This window comes from Piliocolobus tephrosceles, chromosome 6 (assembly GCF_002776525.5).
Source record: "Piliocolobus tephrosceles isolate RC106 chromosome 6, ASM277652v3, whole genome shotgun sequence".
Classification (NCBI taxonomy): Eukaryota; Metazoa; Chordata; class Mammalia; order Primates; family Cercopithecidae; genus Piliocolobus; species Piliocolobus tephrosceles.
In genome coordinates, this window is record NC_045439.1 from 39,648,178 (window position 1) to 39,667,125 (window position 18,948).

The 18,948-nt window shown below is 36.2% G+C and overlaps 1 protein-coding gene across 1 annotated transcript in view; it reads right to left on the bottom strand.

Annotated features, from left to right (window-relative positions):
- GPHN (gephyrin) overlaps positions 1 to 18,948 on the bottom strand; it is a 728,696-nt gene that overhangs the window by 285,096 nt on the left and 424,652 nt on the right. Inside the window, exon 6 of the mRNA XM_026456013.2 lies at positions 412 to 478. Coding sequence (XP_026311798.1) covers positions 412 to 478 — 67 coding nt within the window. The remainder of the gene's footprint in view (positions 1 to 411; positions 479 to 18,948) is intronic.

The window sequence follows — 18,948 nt, forward strand, 5'->3', positions numbered from 1 at the left end:
AAACCTCTGGACATCAAAAACTCAGGTGAGCTTCTCTGATTGGCAATATTAAAAGTATATTATCATACACGAATGCCAGGAGAGTAAAGCATTCATGACTCTACAGGGAGTGGACAAGGGAAGCTCTGTGTTTGGTAGTATTCCTGGACATTGTCTTATGCACTTCTTCTCTTGGCTGATTTTAATCTCTATCCTTTCCCCACAATAAACCATAACTGTAAGTGTAACAGTTTTTAGTGAGTTATATGTCTTTCCATTGAATTACTGAACCCAGGAGTGACTTTGGGAATCCTGCAACTGGTATCAGAAGTGAGGGCAGTCTTGTGAAGTGCTCCAACTTTTTGGCTGGCTAACTTTCACAGCTGGTCAAAATCTCTTACACTAAAACATTAATATGTCCAGGTGATTTACCTGAGATCCTTTCTTGCTACCTGGCAGGTTAATTATGAGCGTTTTCCCTCTGATTCCACATACAGGCCTGAAAGAAAAGAGAAAGTAGATGAATACTAAATTGCAATGAATGTCTGGTTTAAATACATTAACAACAAAGAGCAGTCATTTTACTTTACATATGAACAACTGTTTTAGGAATAAAATTGTTATCTTAAGACATTCACTGCTTGCTATACAAATTAGGCATTCTGGTTGAAGTTTTTACATTATGGTTAGTATGGCAAATTGGAAAAACTGTACTGAATGTGGAATCAGAATAATTTACCTACTTTTAAGTAATCTGACCAAGTCTAATTGCCTATTTTGTCTAACTTCAGCTTCTTCATATTTTATACAATTGTTTAAGAGTTTGAGATAGTGCATTAAAAATGCTTAGTGCTATTTATGTTCAAAAGTCTAACACAAAAAGCACTTAAGATTTAGATTTGAGCTCTTGCTTCTCAGGAAGTCTGTAAGTTTTAAAGTAAAACAAGGTTTTTCACAAGTGAATGGCAGAAGGGAAGAGGTTGGAGAGCTCATTCATTAATAGACCCATTGATAATCGCAGGCATTTTAAGCTAGAAAGGTCTTTCAGAGATAATTGTCAATTTCCAGGCCACATTTAAACTAACTGGTTAAGAAACATAAAAAATGGAAAAGCAGTGGAAGACTGGAGTCAAGGATCAAAGGCCTAGATTTCATACGAGAGCTGGAATTATGCTGTCATTGACTGGCTGTGTTACTTTGATCTGGTAACATTATCTCATTTTCATAATTTGAAAACAAAGAGATTATGCTATTTTTAAAATGTTACAGTATTTTTAAAGTAATGTAAGAATACTCTTCCCTGAACGTCTTGAGTTTTTCTTTAACCACTCTTATTCTCCAAAATAACCTAAAACTGTCTGTCCTATATTTTGTTACTTTTTCTTCTTGTCCTATTTACGATCTGAAAGAGAAGACTGCCATTTATTTACAACTTGCCATATATACAAAACTGTTTACTGCTGGCCTTCTTCTTACTAGAAAAACTATTCATTGTTTCATTAAAAACTTTAAGGCTATTTTCTGACCTTTAATCTTAATGATATTTCTTCAAAATCTGTTTTAGTTCTGGCAGTCAGAATTGGATAAAGTACTTTAGTGACAAGATGGCACTGGGTAATTATATAGTTCTTAATATGTTCCTGTTTACTTGGGAATTTTGTTTTTCTTTCCAAACTAAAATGCTACATTGTACTTTTTTGTCAATATGATAGCTAATTGATTATATCACCAGTAATATGATTGGAATGTCATCAATATTAAGTTCTCTATTTTCATGTAAGCAAAACTAGCAATTTATTGAATAAATCTAGAATTTAAACTAAGAGCACAATAATCCCTTGTAGAATACAGTATTAGCTACATCCAGAAGTTTGTAGCACCTTTCCTTCTAAAAACTAGAAATATTATCATAACAATTACTGCATATTATTCTCCCAACATTTCTATGAAGGAAAGACAAATATAGTTACCTACAAAATATGGAAAAATAATTTGGAGTACAAAGAATTTGATTAATACATGGCTCTGGGATCTCTGTAATTTTATACAGTAAGTTCATCCCATCCTGTGTTTATTAATGTCCATGAACTCATCCTTACTGACATCACTGTGACAATTTTATCACATATTATGAAATGTGTTCTATTTTATTTTCCAAGAAAGTTGTAACTCCCTCCATTAGAAGGCTAGTGGCAAGTGAAAACTTAGTTCATTCTTTTTATTCCAATTTTTGGTAATCAAATCCAGGCTTTTCATGTCTCCAATAATACTTCACTTGCTCTAGGTTGACATGCTAGTAGCAGTGCTAATATAACCAAAAGTTATATCCAAACCACTATGTTTCTGTGTGTGTGTTTATGTATGCATATGTGATATAATTAAAGGTTTTGCTATATAGCCAGGAGATTACATTTGTTACTTCCCATCAATTTTTTTTGCCTTTTATTTTGGCAAAACATGAGATCAGAGATTTATTTATTTCTTTCTCATTTCCCTGAGCTCTTTGAAGTGTTTAAAAATTAATTTTGAGATATACTTTTTCACCTACAGAATGTCCAGAGTCACTGCAAGGAGAAAGTACTTCTCTTCTATATAATGCTTTAGGATTAATAAAGTATTTTCACAAACATTATATCATTCAATAATTTAAAACCTATAAGCTCCAAAGTTTTAGCATATTCCAATATTCATCAAATAGCTAAAGATTTGTGCTAAGTATTATGGAATACATGCAACCCAAATGCTTAAGAAGTTTATAATTGTAAAATGTAGAACAATAAAGCATATAAACAAGTACAACACAAGATAGTAAGTAGTAATACAAATTGGTATAAAGTACCATGGGTTAAAAAAAAAAAGTAGGCCAGTGTGGTGGCTCACACCTGTAATCCCAGCACTTTGGGAGGCCAAGGCGGGAGGATCACAAGGTCAGGAGTTTGAGACCAGCCTGGACAATATGGTGAAACCCTGTCTCTTCTGAAAATACAAAAAATTAGCTGGGTGTGGTAGCTGGTGCCTGTAATTCTAGCTACTCTGGAAGCTGAGGCAGGAGAATTGCTTGAATGTGGGAGGTGGAGGTTGCAATGAGCCAAGATTATGCCATTGAACTGCAGCCTGGGTGACAAGAGTGTGACTTCGTCTCAAAAAAACAAAACAAAACAAAAACCAAAAAGAAGGGCAGTTTAGGAGGAGGGAAACAATAATGCAAAAGCACAGAGTTAAAAAAAAGTACCAAGTGCATTTTGAGTGTATTGTCTCTCACCAGCAAGCATCCATTTGCTTACTTATAGAGGAGTAATGTGAGGTAAGAAGGACTAGCGGAAAGATGTTGCTGTCTGATAGACCAGTATTTTTCAATTTGTGGTCTCTGGACCAGAAACATATAAATCATATAGGAATTTGTTGGAAAGGCAAAATTTCCCATACTACCCCTACCCCCTCCTCTCTGTTGCTGATATATTGGATAAAAAACTGTGAGGGTGGGGTCCAGTAATCTGTATTTTAACAAGTTCTCTAGTTGACTCTAATCCATGGAAAAGTTTGAGAACTGCTGTGATAAACTGTGCTTGAATTTTGGTACTACTATTTACTATTAGTGTAATCCTGTCTTCATCACTAAACTTCTTTAATCCTTAGTTTCCAGAATCTGAGTTGTTAAAAGGATTAACATAATCTTTGAAATACAATGTACATAATAGGCATTAAATAAATACTTGGTCCATCTTTCCTTAAAAAGTACATTAGAATTAGACAGTAGAAGTCATGAATTCACTGTAAAGAGCTAGAATGTATTCTTAAGGCATTGGGGATGATTAATGGATTCTGCTATTACTAATATTACGAAGCACTATTTCAGGAATAATAGTCTAAGATGAACTGAAAGGGGATGACGGAAGATATAAAGAAAAGAAAGTCTGATAATAACAAACACTAAATACAAGTTGACTGATTCTTCGTTTGTTTTCTCTCATGTATCTGATTCAGCATGTTACATAGCGCCTTGTTTTTGTTTATGTATATAAAATATAAAACATATTTTAAATAAATGTAAATGTATATGAAGCAAAAATCCTTCAGGAACAATAGGAAACGCATTTTAGTCTTAGGTAAGGGAGGACAGGAGTAGTTAAGAGAAGGCTTCTGTAAGGAAGGAAAAATCTAAGCTTCTGTCTGAATAACCGGTAGGTGTTACAGAGGTAAAGAGGGAAGGAAGAACATTCAAGGCAGAGAAAACGGCATGTACAAAGTACTTAGAAGCTAACAATAGAACCTGATATGTGTGGTAACAACAACGAGTGTGTGTGGAAGCTGATGCAAAAAGCAGCAGTGACAAATTATACAGGCCCTGGAAAGTAATCTTAAGGAATTCAGTCTTTATCCATAGACTTTTTCTACAGTGGAGAGAGAGATTTTGCTAAAAAATTTTGAGCAGAGAAATAACATACTAATATGTATATTTTCAACAGATATTTCTGGCTGCAAAGTAGAAAATTGTTTGGAGAGGTGCAAGACAAGAAGCAAGGAATACAGTTAAGATAATGTCAAAAAATGTAACAGGTGAATTAGGGTGGTTGCAAAGGTGATGAAGAAAAGCGTACAGGTTATAGTTAAGTATATCCTGACCCACAGACTATATAATGGGATAGTTACCTTTTTATTCTATTTTTTTTTAATTTTAATACAAAAAGAGTAAGTTTTAAAAACAGGACACATTTGGATGAAAACTGGTCCTAATTTAGATTTACACTAGAAGTTCAATATTCTATGTTAAACTTGATCACAACAGGCATGAGAATAGAAGAATATGAAAACTAGTGCTTCTCTTAAAATTTCTGTTAAATATTAAATATACAACAAGGTATGACATGTGTATAAAACAGACAATAACAATAAAAATCCCACTGATGTGCCTACTACCTAGGTGAAGAAATACACTATCACTGATACCTTCAAAGAGTACTGTGTGCCTTGCCCTGATCTCAAGTCCCTTCTTCTCCAAATAACTATCATCCTGAATTTTCAAACATTCTCTTACCTATTTTTTGCAAAACAGCTCTATCAATATAAAATTCACATACCATACAATTTACCCATTTAAAAGATACACTTCAATAGTTTTAAAAGTATACTCTCAGAGTTGTACAATCATCCCGGCAATCCATTTTATAACATTTTCATCACCCTCCACAAAAAAATCCCATACCCATTGGCAGTCACTCCACATTTTCTTCCAACTCCCAGCCCTAGGCATTCACTAAGCTATTTTCTTTCCATACAGATTTGCCTTTTCTAGGCATTTCATATAAAGGGAAACATATAATATGTCGCCTTTTGTGACTTGCTTCTTTTACTTAACATAATGTTTTCAAGGTTCATCCATGTGGTGCTTATATAAGTCATTTACTTAAAAAAAAAAAAAAAACTTTTCCACATATGTTTAAGTAGATTTTCATTTTAGCATGCTTTTGAAATTTATATACAAATGAAATCACACTGTGTATCTTCTTATACAACTTGGTTTTCTCACTCAACATTGTGTTTGTGAGATTCCTCCAGGCTGATATGCATAGCTGTAGTTCATTTTCAGTGTTGTACAATATTACATATGTGCAAAGCTTTCTCTAGTACAGTGTTCTTCAAATTGTAGGTCACGACCAATTAATAGGGCAGTAAAAACTGACTTCAGTTGCTACATTTTTAAAAAAAGAACAGAACAGAAAATATCAGAATGCTTTCCTGGTAGTTAGGATAAATACTGACACAGACAAGTTTGTGCCTTTTGTATATGTGTGTGCATATTGTTTATGTACAAATATATGCATATATACATACCCACATACATAGAGACATATACATATATATACACATACATGTGTGGGTATTGAATTACAATGTTAAGTACATTTCTTACTGTGGCTTGTGGTCAAAAACATTTGAAAGCTAATGTTCTAGGGTATATAGCTAGAAGCGGATTTTATGAGTCACAGGAATAAGCAGATGTGCAGTTTTACTATATAAAAGTAATTTTCCATAGTGTTTGTACCAATTTACATTCCCATCAACACACTGTTGCTGCTTCTCCTGACAATGCTAGATGTTGGCAGTGTTTTTCTTTTTTAATTTCTTTTGGCCAAATAGATGACAGATAAGTGATAAAGCAACTACAATAAAATGTTAACAGTAGAATCTTAAAGTATTCACTGTAAAATTCTTTCAATTTGGCATATGTTTGAAAGTTTTCATAATAAAAAGGTTGAGATAAAGTTGTCTCTTTCTTTGTAATTTAAAACTTAAATCTAAACACTTTACTGTTCATATATGTATTGGCTTCTTATTTCTGTTCCGCAGTTAGCGTATTTCCATCTGTTAGTGCAGGGTGCCCCAAAATTATAAACTTCTAGAGGGTCGATTCTGTATAGAACCTATTGTATAGCACCTAATACAGTATCTTCACCATTTGGACATTTATTAAATCCATTTTGATGAAATGAGGAATGCTCAGAAACTATGCTACAGTTACAATCTCTACATCATGAAATAAACAGTAAATATGAAATTTGGTCCCTTTAAAAAATACGCCTTGGATTTATAGGACAGCAACTGATGTATCCTGATCTTCTATCCAACAAACCTGATGAACTCTTCCATTACTTCTAAAAGACTACTGATTTTTAAATAATTTCCATGTAGTAATCAAGGGAGATTACTTGTCCTTTTCAATGCTTGTATCATTTATTTCTTTAACTTTGTACAATATTGGACAGAAATACACTTGGACTCTGTCTTATTCCTAACTTTAAAGAGAATACTAACAATATCTAATTATTAACTATATTTGCTTTGTCAAATTAAGGAAGTTCCCTTCTAATTATTGCTTGCTAAGAGTCATTATTCATAAACAGGTGTGGAATTTTTTTTTTTTTTTTTTTGAGACGGAGTCTCGCTCTGTCCCCCAGGCTGGACTGCAGTGGCCTGTAAGATCTCGGCTCACTGTAAGCTCCGCCTCCCGGGTTCACGCCATTCTCCTGCCTCAGCCTCCAGAGTAGCTGGGACTACAGGCACCCACCACCTCGCCCGGCTAGTTTTTTGAATTTTTTAGTAGAGACGGGGTTTCACCGTGTTAGCCAGGATGGTCTCGATCTCCTGACCTCGTGATCCACCCGTCTCGGCCTCCCAAAGTGCTGGGATTACAGGCTTGAGCCACCGCGCCCGGCCCTGGAATTTTATCAAATGCTTTTTCTGCATCAATTGAGGTCATATGACTTTTCTCCCTTAATCTGTTAATGTGGTGATTCATGCTGATCAGTTAACCATCTTTGTGTTCTTGAAATAAATCCATGTTTATCCTGATGTATCTTTTAAAAATATACTTATAGATTTGATATGTTAGTATCTTATTTTTGAAGTTTTCACCTCCATGTTCACAATGCATATTAACCTACATCTTCCCTTTTTTCTACTACCATTTTCTAGTTTTGTAATAAGATTATCCCAGACTCATGAATTGAGAAATGTTTACGTTTTACTGCTCTCAGGAACAATTTAAATAATATTGAAATCATTTGTTCCTTGATAGTTGTATAGAATATCTCATTATTATTTGATTAAATAGACTTCATTTTTAAGAACAATTTTGGATTTACAGAAAAATGCAGAAGATAGTATAGGGAGTTCCCATATTCTCTGTACCATGTTTCCCCTACATTTAACATCTTGTATTATTATGGAAACTTTGTGGCAATTAGTGAGCCAATATTGACATATTATTATTAACTAAAGCTCACAGTTTATTCATGCTTCTTACTTTGTACTTAATACCCTCTTTCTGTTTCAGGATCCCATTCAGATTACCAAATTACATTTAGCTGTCATGTCTCCTTATGCTTTTCTTGGCAGTGATAGATGCTCAGGCTTTCCTTGTTTTTGATGACCTTGATAGCTTTGGTAAGCACTGGTCATTTTTTTTTTTTTTTGCAGAATGTCCACTTATGGTGTCTGTCTGATATTTCTGAAGATAAGACTAAGGTTATGGGATTTTTGGAAGAAGACTATAGAGGTATAGAGCCATTTTTATTACATCATATCACAAGTATATGCTATCAATCTGACTAATGAATGTTGATATTGCTTTTGATCTCTTAGTTGAGGTATTTGTCAGGTGCCCCCCACAGCAAAGTCACTCTTCTCCAACTGCCCCCAATTCTGTACTCTTTGGAAGGAAGTCACTGTGTGTCGCCCATGCCTAAGCAGTCAGGAGTTACGTGCCCCTTCCTTGAGGGTGGAGCATCTATATAAATTACTTGGAAATCTTATGCACAGGACATTTGTCTCTTCTCCCTCATGAATTAATTTATGCAAAAAGTTATTTGTATAAGCATGGACTCATGGATATTTATGTTATACTTTGAATTATAATAAAATACTGCTTATTTTGTTGCTCACATGTTTACGTCTTTGGTCACTGGGAGATGTCAACTGACTCCTATGCCCCTTTAATATATACCCGCCAATGTGTGTTTTTGTTGTAGTTTGTTTTCTTGAGCTCTTCCTTACTTTGGATTTACAGGCTCATCTTGTATATTTCCTGCCTTGGTCTCAGAATCAGCCATTTCTCCAAGGAATCCAGGCTCCTTTTATTGCCAAAAGGTAATACAAACTAAGATTTCAGCATTAATTATGTCATTTCATACTGATATGTCATTTCTTTTGGACCCTCTCTGCTGACAGAGCAAAGGAATATGTGTGTAAACTAACCTGTGTACATATATATTACACATATTTCTGTACGTAACCATTTGTATCTATGTTAAAGCTAGATATGAATTCATACTGATGTCTCTAACTCTAATACATTACCTAGGATCACCTGGATCATTCTAGCCTCTTCCCCTTGCTTGTACATATGTAATTTCCCACTTCAACAGTGAGAAACTTGTCTCTCACTACCTGCCATCCATTTATTAACTATTCAATTCTAGTATACATATATATTAAAATTAGAATTGTTAGCCCATACCTCCATGGGATACAACTTTATCAACTGAAGCGCTTATGTGCAGTTGCTTTTACCTTTAGTCTTACAGACTCCACTCATATCCAAAGTTATTTAGGTCAGTACCTTTCCCCTCCACCCCCTTCCATGAGGTTGTTTCATTTATTTTGTAATGCACGTAAATTATCTTGGCAGAGTCCTCATTGCTTTCTGGGATCCATCAAATGCAATTTGCATATATTAAGCCTTCTTTGTGATAAAGTTCTATGAGTTTTGACAAATGTATGATGTCATGTTTCCGTATTTCTACTTCATACCAAATAGTGTTACTGCTATCATATCAAATAGTGTTACTGCCCTAAAAAATCTGTTGGGCTTTATCCATTCACCTATATCTTTCTTTTCAAAAACTCTGGGCAACCACTGATCATTTTACTGTTCTTATAATTTTACTTTTACTACAATATCATAAAGTTAGAAACACACAATATGTATTCTTTTCACACTGTCTTGTTTTATTTAGCAATATGCATGTAAGGATGTCTTTTTTAGTGGCTTGATGGCTCATTTTCATTTTATTACTGAATAAGAATCCATTGTATGGATGCAGCACAATTTGCTTATCCATTTACCTATTGAAGTAAATCTTGGTTGATTCCAACTTTTGGCAATTATGAATAAGGCTGTTATAAACATTTGCATGTAGATTTTTGTGTGGATATAAGTTTTCACATAAATTGGGTAAATATCTGGAAGTTCTCTGTATATGTTGGATATGAGTCACTTTTATGGTATAAGATAGAATGACTAGACAGAAAACCAGCAAGCATATAGAAGAACTCAGCAACACAAATCAACAGGATTGAATTGATAGAACACTCCACCTGACAGAATAATACACATTTTGTTTACCAATATAGACCATATCTGTGACCATAAAAATAAACCTAAACAAATTTAAAATAATTGAAATTACAGAGTATCTTCTCTGACCACAATGGAATCAAAGTTGAAATCAATAACAGAAAGATAATAGGAAAATTCCCATACACTTGGAAACTAAATCATAAACTTCTGAAAAATCTATGGATCAAGGAGGAAATCTCAAGAAACCAGAGACTTCTGGTTTCAAAATGGCAATGTACAAGCAGGCTGGTTTCACTCCTCTCAACAGGAAACCAAAAGCAAATGAACAGCACAGAGATTATCACTAGAAATATCCCAGAACTCAAATATGAGGATGAGATGTGGCCCTGGGGCCAGAAAGAAGTAAAAAAATTCTGAACACACAGTAAGACTATCAGACTTCCACATCCATGATGTTCCTCCTCCCCATCCTGCCTTGCACCAAACAGGAAGAAAATTTTCCTCCAACTTACTGTTTTAACATTGGAAAAGTGAGATCAAGGTGAACAGCCAGCTTCCCATCATTTTGCATTTCCTGGCAGGAGACCTGTCCCTTAACCCATAGGAAGCATCACAAGTGTCTGAAGAAACAAAAGTATCTAAGGATAGGCAGAGACAAAGGGAGGAGGTGGGATTACAGTCTCTGACCCTGGAAACTGCTCATAAACTCAGCCAAAGGAGATGCTAAATCGTGATGGCTGTTCAGCAGCACCATGCTGTAGAAGGTGCATCCCACAGGTTCCCTGGGCATGAAACTCTGGCTCAGCTTTCCTTCACTGGAAGGATATACCATATTTCACCTTCCTCATCCAAGAAGGGTAGCATTCTAATCATTTACTAGAGCTTAGGTGAACCTGGAGATAATGTGTCACCTAGGACTGAAAATAGGGAAGTGGTAAAAAAAAAAAAAAAGCCTCGAATCAAATATATCCTGAATTGAATAAAGAAAATATGATACATACACACCGTGGAATACTATACAGCCATAAACAAGAATTAAATCACGTCCTCTGCAGCAACATGGATGTACCTGGAGGCCATTATCATAAGCAAATTAGTGCAGGGACAGAAAACCACATACTGCATATTCTCACTTATAAGTGGGAGCTAAACATTTGGTACATATGGACATAAAGATGGGAACAATAGACACTGCAGACTACCAAGGTACGAGAGAGGGAGGGGTCAAGGGCTGAAAAACAACCTTTTGTGTACTATGCTCATTACCTGGGTGATGGGATCATTTATACCACAAACCTCAGCATTATGTGATATATCCATGTAACAAACCTGTACATGTACCCCTGAATCTAAAAGTTAAGATGATAAAAAGCAAACACAAAAAAAGCAAAACAAGCCAGACAGAACACTGGAGTAAATATAACTAATCCTCCAGTGCAAAGACATGCACATATATCCAAAAGAAACAATAGTAAACAGGAAACCATGATCTTCCCAAGTGGACAAAGCAATGAAACAGTAACTGGCTGTAATGAAACAGCAATATGTGAGGCTCCCTAACCAAGAACTCAAAATAGTAGTTTTAAGAAAACTCAGTGATCTCCAAGATAACACAGAAAAGCAATTCAAAAATTTATCACAGAAATTTAAGGAACAGATTGAAATAATTAAAAACCTAACATTAACCTTGGAACTGAGATATATATTTGCGCAACTGAAAAGTTCATTAGAAGCTCTCAACAGTAGAATGGATCAAGCAGAGGAAAGAGTCAGTGAGCTCAAAGATAGGCTATCTGAAAAGACACAGAGAAGAAAAAAGCAAAAAGCATAAAAAGCAATGAAGATCACCTGTAAGATACAGAAAATTACCTCAAAACAACAAATCTAGAAATTATTTTATTGATGTTCAAGAGAGAGCTGGGGAAGAGCAAGGGGTAGAAAGCTTATTCAAAGAAATAATAATAAAACTTTCCAAATCTTGAGAAGGATACAAATATCCAGGTATAGGAAGGTCAGAGAACACCAAATGGATAGGACCCACATAAGACTACTCCTAGGCATATAATAATCAATCAAATGTCATGAATAAAGAGAGAATCCTAAAAGCAGTAGGAGAAAAGAAGCAAGCAACATATAAAGGAGCTCCAACTTGTTTGGCAACAGACTTCTCCATGGAAACCATACAGACCAGGAGGGAGTAAAACAATGTTTTCAAAGTGCTCAAAACAAAACAACAGCAAAATGACCATGCAAGAATACTGTATTCAGCAAAGTTATCTTTCAAATATAAAAGAGAGATAAAACGTTTCCCAGACTAACATAAGCTAAGAGAGCTGATGACAACCAGACCCATCTTGAAATGCTCAACAGAGTTCTTCAATCTGAATGAACAACATTTACAAGCAAAAAAAAAAAAAAAAAAAAAAGGAAGGTATAAAACCCGCATCCAAATTAAGTACATGGACAAACCCAGAATACTCTAATACTATAATGTGGTGTGGTGCTGTCTAATTGAAAGGTGAAGCCAGCTGGACTTCCTGAGTCGATTGGGGACTTGGAGAATTTTTCAGTCTTACAAGAGGATTGTAAAATGGACCAATCAGCATTCTGTAAAATGGACCAATCAGCGCTCTGTAAAACAGACCAGTCAGCGCTCTGTAAAATGGACCAATCAGCAGGAGATGGGAGTGACAAATAAGGGACTAAAAGCTGGTCACCTCCAGCCAGCAGTGGCAACTTGCTTGGGTCCCCTTCCACACTGTGGAAGATTTGTTCTTTTGCTCTTCACAACAAATCTTGCTGCTGCTCGCTCTTTGGGTCTGTGCCACCTTTAAGAGCTATAACACTCACTGCAAAGATCCGTGGCTTCATTCTTGAAGTCAGCGAGACCACGAACCCACCAGAAGGAACCAACTCTGGACACATCTTGGCGACCATAAAGGGACTACTGCCAAGCAGTGAGTACCATTGGACCCCTTTTGCTTGCTAATCTGTCCTATTTTTCCTTAGAATTCAGGGGCTAAATACTGGGCACCTGTCGGCCAGTTAAAAGCGACCAGTAAGGCCGCCAGACTAAAGACACGGGGGTGTCAGGCTTTCTGGGAAAGGGCTAACAACCCCCGACTCTTCGGAGTTGAGAGTGTTGGGTTTGCCTGGAACCAGCTTCCGCTTTTCCTGGACTTCCGGGCTGGGCTGAGGATCAACGGAGAAGAAAGCCATTCAGCTCTGGGGTCCCAACAAAAAGTTGGTTGACCCTACAGCTATGAGTGAACTCTCAAAGTCATGCCGCCGAAGCAAGACTCGCTCATCTATCCTGACCCTTGCCTACTGGATCGTAATGCCTGTCAGACAAACTTCCTCCCATCTCTCTTCTCCAAGGCTAGTCCCTCTTCTAAAAACCACTCCCTGTTTCTGGTGCTTTTCTAGTTTCTCCTATAAGAATGATTTCTAGTATAAATTTTGGGACTCTGTTCCTTTCTTTAGGCAGTCAGTCTCACCAATCAGAAAGACATAATTTTTGCTCAAAGCCTCGTCATGGGGGGGACTATCTGGAATTTTAGGATCCCTCCTCAAGACTAGCAGGCCTAACAAAGGCTATTCCCGAAGCTAGGATATGGGGAGCCTCAGAAATGATATCCTTCCTATCCATATGATGAGAAGTGAGGACAAAAGGCATCACTCTTTCAACCCTGGAAATCCCTTCCTCCCTCAGGGTATGGCCCTCCACTCCATTTTTGGGGCATATCATCTTTATAGGACAAGGGTACGGTCCCAGTACGAACAGGAGAATGCTTAGGACTCTAACAGGTTTTCGAGAATGCATCAGTAAGGGCCACTAACTCTGATTTTTCTTGGTCCTCTTTGTGGTCTAAGAGGAAAGGCATGGGTGCAGGTTTTCGAGAATGTGTCAGTAAGGGCCACTAAATCTGACCTTCCTCAGCCCTCTTTTTGGTCTAGGAGGAAAACGTGTGTTTCTGCTGCTGCTTTGGTGAGTGCAACTATTCCAGTCAGCAGGGTCCAGGGACCATTGCGGGTTCTTGGGCAAGAGGGGGATCTGCTGTTGCGCTGGTGAGCACAACTATTCCGATCAACAGGGTCCAGGGACCATTGTGAGTTCTTGGGCGGGCGGAGGAGGAACAAACAAACTGAAACCATGGGTGGTTTTTTTTTTCACACAAAAAACACTCAGGCATCAACAGGCCCATGCTTGAAATACATCCTAAGCCACTGGGACCAATTTGACATGCAAACTCTGAAAAAGAAGTGGCTTATTTTTTTCTGGACTATGGCCTGGCCCTAATATTCTCTCACGGATGAGGAAAAATGGCTACCTGAGGGAAGTATAAATTACAATACTATCCTGCAGCTTGACCTTTTCTGTAAGAGGGAAGGCAAATGGTGTGAAATACCTTATGTCCAAGCTTTCTTTTCAATGAAGGAGAATCCACAACTATGCAAAGCTTGCAATTTACATCCCACAGGAGGACTTCTCAGCTTATCTCCACATCCTAAACTCCCTACAGCTCCCCTTCCTATTAATGATAAGCATCTTCTAATCTCCCCCACCCAGAAGGAAACAAGCAAAGAAATCTCCAAAGGACCACAAAACCCCCCGGGCTATTGGTTATGTCCCTCCAAGCTGTAAGAGGGAAGGGAATTTGGCCCAACCTGGGTACATGTTTGCTTTTCCCTCTCTGATTCAAAGTAGATCAAGGTAAATGTGGGAAAGTTTTCAGATGATCCTGATAGGTATATAGATGTCCTACAGGGTCTAGGGCAAACCTTCAATCTCACTTGGAGAGATGCCATGCTATTGTTAAATCAAATCCTGGCCTTTAATGAAATGAATGCGGCTTTAGCTGCAGCCTGAGAGTTTGGAGATACCTGGAAAGGGACAAATTCCCTACTGGTCAGTAAGCCGTCCCCAGTATGGATCCCCACTGGGACTTTGACTCAGACCATGGGGACTGGAGTCACAAACATCTGCTGACCTGTGTTCTAGAAGGACTAAGGAGAATTAGGAAAAAGTTCATGAATTATTCAATGATGTCCACCATAACGCAGGGAAAGGAAGAAAATCCTTTCGCCTTCCTCTAGCGGCTACAGAAGGCCTTAATAAAATATACTCCCCTGTCACCCGAATCCCTTAAAGGTCAATTGATCCTAAAAGATAAGTTTATTACCCAATCAGCTGCAGATATCAGGAGAAAGCTCCAAAAGTAAGCCCTGGGCCCTGAACAAAATCTGGAGGCATTATTAAACCTGACAATCTCAGTGTTCTATAATAGGGACCAAGAGGAATAGGTTGAAAAGGAAAAGTGAGATCAGAGAAAGGCTGCAGCCTTAGTCATGACCCTCAGACAAACAAATCTTAGTGGTTCAGAAAGGACAGAAAATGGAGCAGGCCAATCATCCAGTAGGGCTTGTTATCAGTGTGGTTTGCAAGGACACTTTAAAAAAGATTGTCCAATGAGAAACAAGCCACCCCCTTGCCCATGTTCACTATGCCAAGGCAATCACTGGAAGTCATACTGCCCTAGAGGGAAAAGGTTCTCTGGGCCAGAAGCCTCAAGCCAGATGATCCAACAACAGGACTGAGAGTGTCCGGGGCAAGCGCCAGCTCATGTCATCACCCTCACTGAGCACCGGGTACGTACAACCATTGAGGGCCAGGAAATTGACTTCCTCCTGGACACTGGTGTGGCCTTCTCAGTGTTAATCTCCTGTCCCGGAAAGCTGCCCTCAAGGTCCGTTATCATCCAAGGAATCCTGACACAGCCTGTAACCAGGTATTTCTCCAACTTTCTCAGTTGTAATTGGGAGACATTGTTTTTTTCACATGCCTTTCTTGTTATGCCTGAAAGTTCCACACCCTTATTAGGGAGGGACATATTAGCACAAAGGGGCCAAAAACACAAAATGGGGAAAGGCCTGTCTCTTCAATTAATGATGCGGGGAAAACTGGATATCCACTTGCACAGGAATGAAATTAGACTCCTATCTTTTACCATACACAAAAATCAAATCAAAATAAAGACAAAATAAATCCAAGACCTGAAACATGAAACTACTAAAAGAAAACACTGAGGGAATGCTCCAGGACATCTGTCCAGGCAAAGATTTTTGTCTAAGACTTCAAAACCACAAGCAACAAAAGCAAAAATAGACAAATGGGGTCATATAAAACTAAAAAGCTTCTGCACAGCAAAGGACATAATCAGGAAAGCAAAGAGACAACCCACAGAATGGAAGAAAATATTTTCAAACTACCTATCTGACAAAGGATTAATAACCAGAATATCTAAGGAGCTCAGAGAGGTGGACAGAAAAAAAACAACAACAAAGCAACAAATAATGCTATTAAAAATAAGTAAAATATATGAATAGACATTTCTCAAAAAAAGACATTCAAATGGCCAACACCACTAATCATCAGATAGATGCAAACCAAAACTATAATTAGATATCATTTTACTCCAGTTAAAATGGCTTTTTATCAAAAAGACAGTCAGTAACACATGCTGGCAAGGATTTGGAAAGCAGGAAATGTTTGTACGTTGTTGGTGGAAATGTAAATTAGTAGAGCCACTATGGAGAGCAGTATGGAATTTCCTCATAAAACTAGAAATAGAATTACCATATGATCCAGCAATTGCACTGCTGGATATATATCCAAAAGGAAGGAAATCAATATATTGAAAAGACATCTGCACTCCCACATTTACTGCAGCACTATTCATAATGGCCAAAATATGGATTCAACCTAAGGACCAGTGAATATTCAAATGGATAAAGAAAATGCAGTATCTACATACAATGGAACATTATTCAGTGATTAAAAAATGAAATCCTATCATTTGCAGGAACATGGATGGAACAAAAGTCATGTTAAATGAAATAAGGCAAGCACAGAAGGAAGAATGTCGCATGTTCTCCCTCATAGTGTGGGGACTAAAAAAGTGACTCTCATGAGGATAGGTAGTAGATTGGTTGTTACCAGGGGCCAGGAAGGGTAGTGGGGAGGAGGGAAAGATAAGAAGTTGATTAATGGGCACATATGAAGTTTGATAAAAGAAATAAGACCTAGTGTTAGATAGATTTAAAAAAAGAAAGAAAGAAAGAAAGAAATCTCAAAAAATAAAAAGATACATTAAGATGAATAAAAGTGCAAATACAACATATCAAATTCATGGAGTGCACCTAAATCAGTGCTTCTAAAGTTGACATTAGAAAAGTCTCAAATCAATAACAAGCTCCCAACTCAAGAACTAGATAAAGAGCAAAATGAACCCCAAACAAGCAGAAGGAATGAAATAATAAAGAGCAGATAACAGTGAAATTTAAAACAGAAAAATAGAGAAAGTCAATGAAACAAAAAGCTTGTTCTTTGAAAAGCTAAATAAAATGGAAATATCTTAAGCAAGACTGAAAAAAAGATGGAAATTACCAGTATCAGGAATGAAACAGACATATTAATACAGACTCTGAAGACAAGAAAATAACAGTAAGAGAATACTACGAGCAACTCTCTATATAAATTAGACAACTCAGATGAGATGGACAAATTTCTCAAAAAGCATAAAATACCACATTAACCATATATAAAATAAATAGCCCTGTAACTTTTAAGAAAAATCAATTTATAGTAAAAAAAAAAAAAAAAACACTCTAGAAAAATAAAGCTCTAGGACAGATGGTTCCACTAGTAAATTCTCTGAAATATTCAAAGAAAAATTAATATATATTTTACATAAACTCTTTCAGAGAGTAAAAGTGGAGGGAATATCATAACTCATTTTATGAAGCCAGTATTAACTTGATATCAAAATCAGATGTAGTATAAAAAAGAAAAATATAGACCAGTATCTCTTATGAATATAGATATAAAAATCCTTACCAAAATATTAGCAAATCGAAGTTAGGAATAAGTAAAAAGAACTATATACTAGGACCAAGTGGGTTTACTCCAAGAATTCAAGACTGGTGCACTATTTGAAAATAAATCGACATATCCATCATATTAACAATCTAAGAAGAAAAAGTAGATCATGCAATCATATCAATTAACACAGAAAATTTATTGGACAAAATTAAACACTGATCCATGATAAAAACTCTCAAAAAAGGTAGAAATTGGAGGATGGACTTCTTTAATTTGAAAAAGAGCTTTTATAAAAAATGTACAACTAACATACTTAATAGTGAAACACTGAGTATTTTCTCCCCAAGATCAGGAAAAAAGCAAGGATATCCATTTTCACCATAGCTATTCAAAATAGCACTGGAAGTTTTAGCTAGGGCAACAGGCAGAAAAAGAATAAAAGGCATATAAATCACAAAGAAAGAAGTAAAACTACCCCTATTTGCAGATTATGTGATTGTCTATACAGAAAATCCCAAATAATAAAACAAAACCCACAAACAAACAAAAAGTAAAAAATAGAAAAAGCTTTCCTAGAATTAATAGTACTAGTAATTAAGCAAGGTTGTAGAATGTAAAATCAACATCTAAGAATTAATTGTATTTCTATATATATTAGCAATGAACATGAGGTGGACACCTAAATTAATAATGAAATACCAATTACAATAACTGAAAACACAATAAATACTTAAGTGCAAATCTAACATAACATTCAGACTTTATATACTGAAAACTGCAATAAAAGAAATCAAAGGCAATCTAAAGGAAGAGATATAATGTGTTCATGGAGACTCAACATGGAAAAATGTCAATTCTACCCAAATTTACATCCAGATTTAATGTAATTCCTATAAAAATCCAAGCAATTTTTTGTAGATATAGACAAACTTATTCTAAAATTTACATGGAAAACAAAAGGGACCAAAATAGCTAAAAATTTTGAAAACGACAACTGAAGTGGGAGGAATCTGTCTATGCAATTTCAAGACTTATTGTTTAGCTACAATAATAAAGATTATGTGGTAATGACGGAGGGACAGACATATAGAACAGAACAGAGAAACCAGAAATAGAACTAAACAAATAGACCAGATTAATTTTCAAAAAAGGTGCAAAAACCACTCAACAGAGGAAAGGTAGCTTTTTTTTTTTTTTTTTTTTTTTTTTTTTTTTTTTTTTTTTTTTT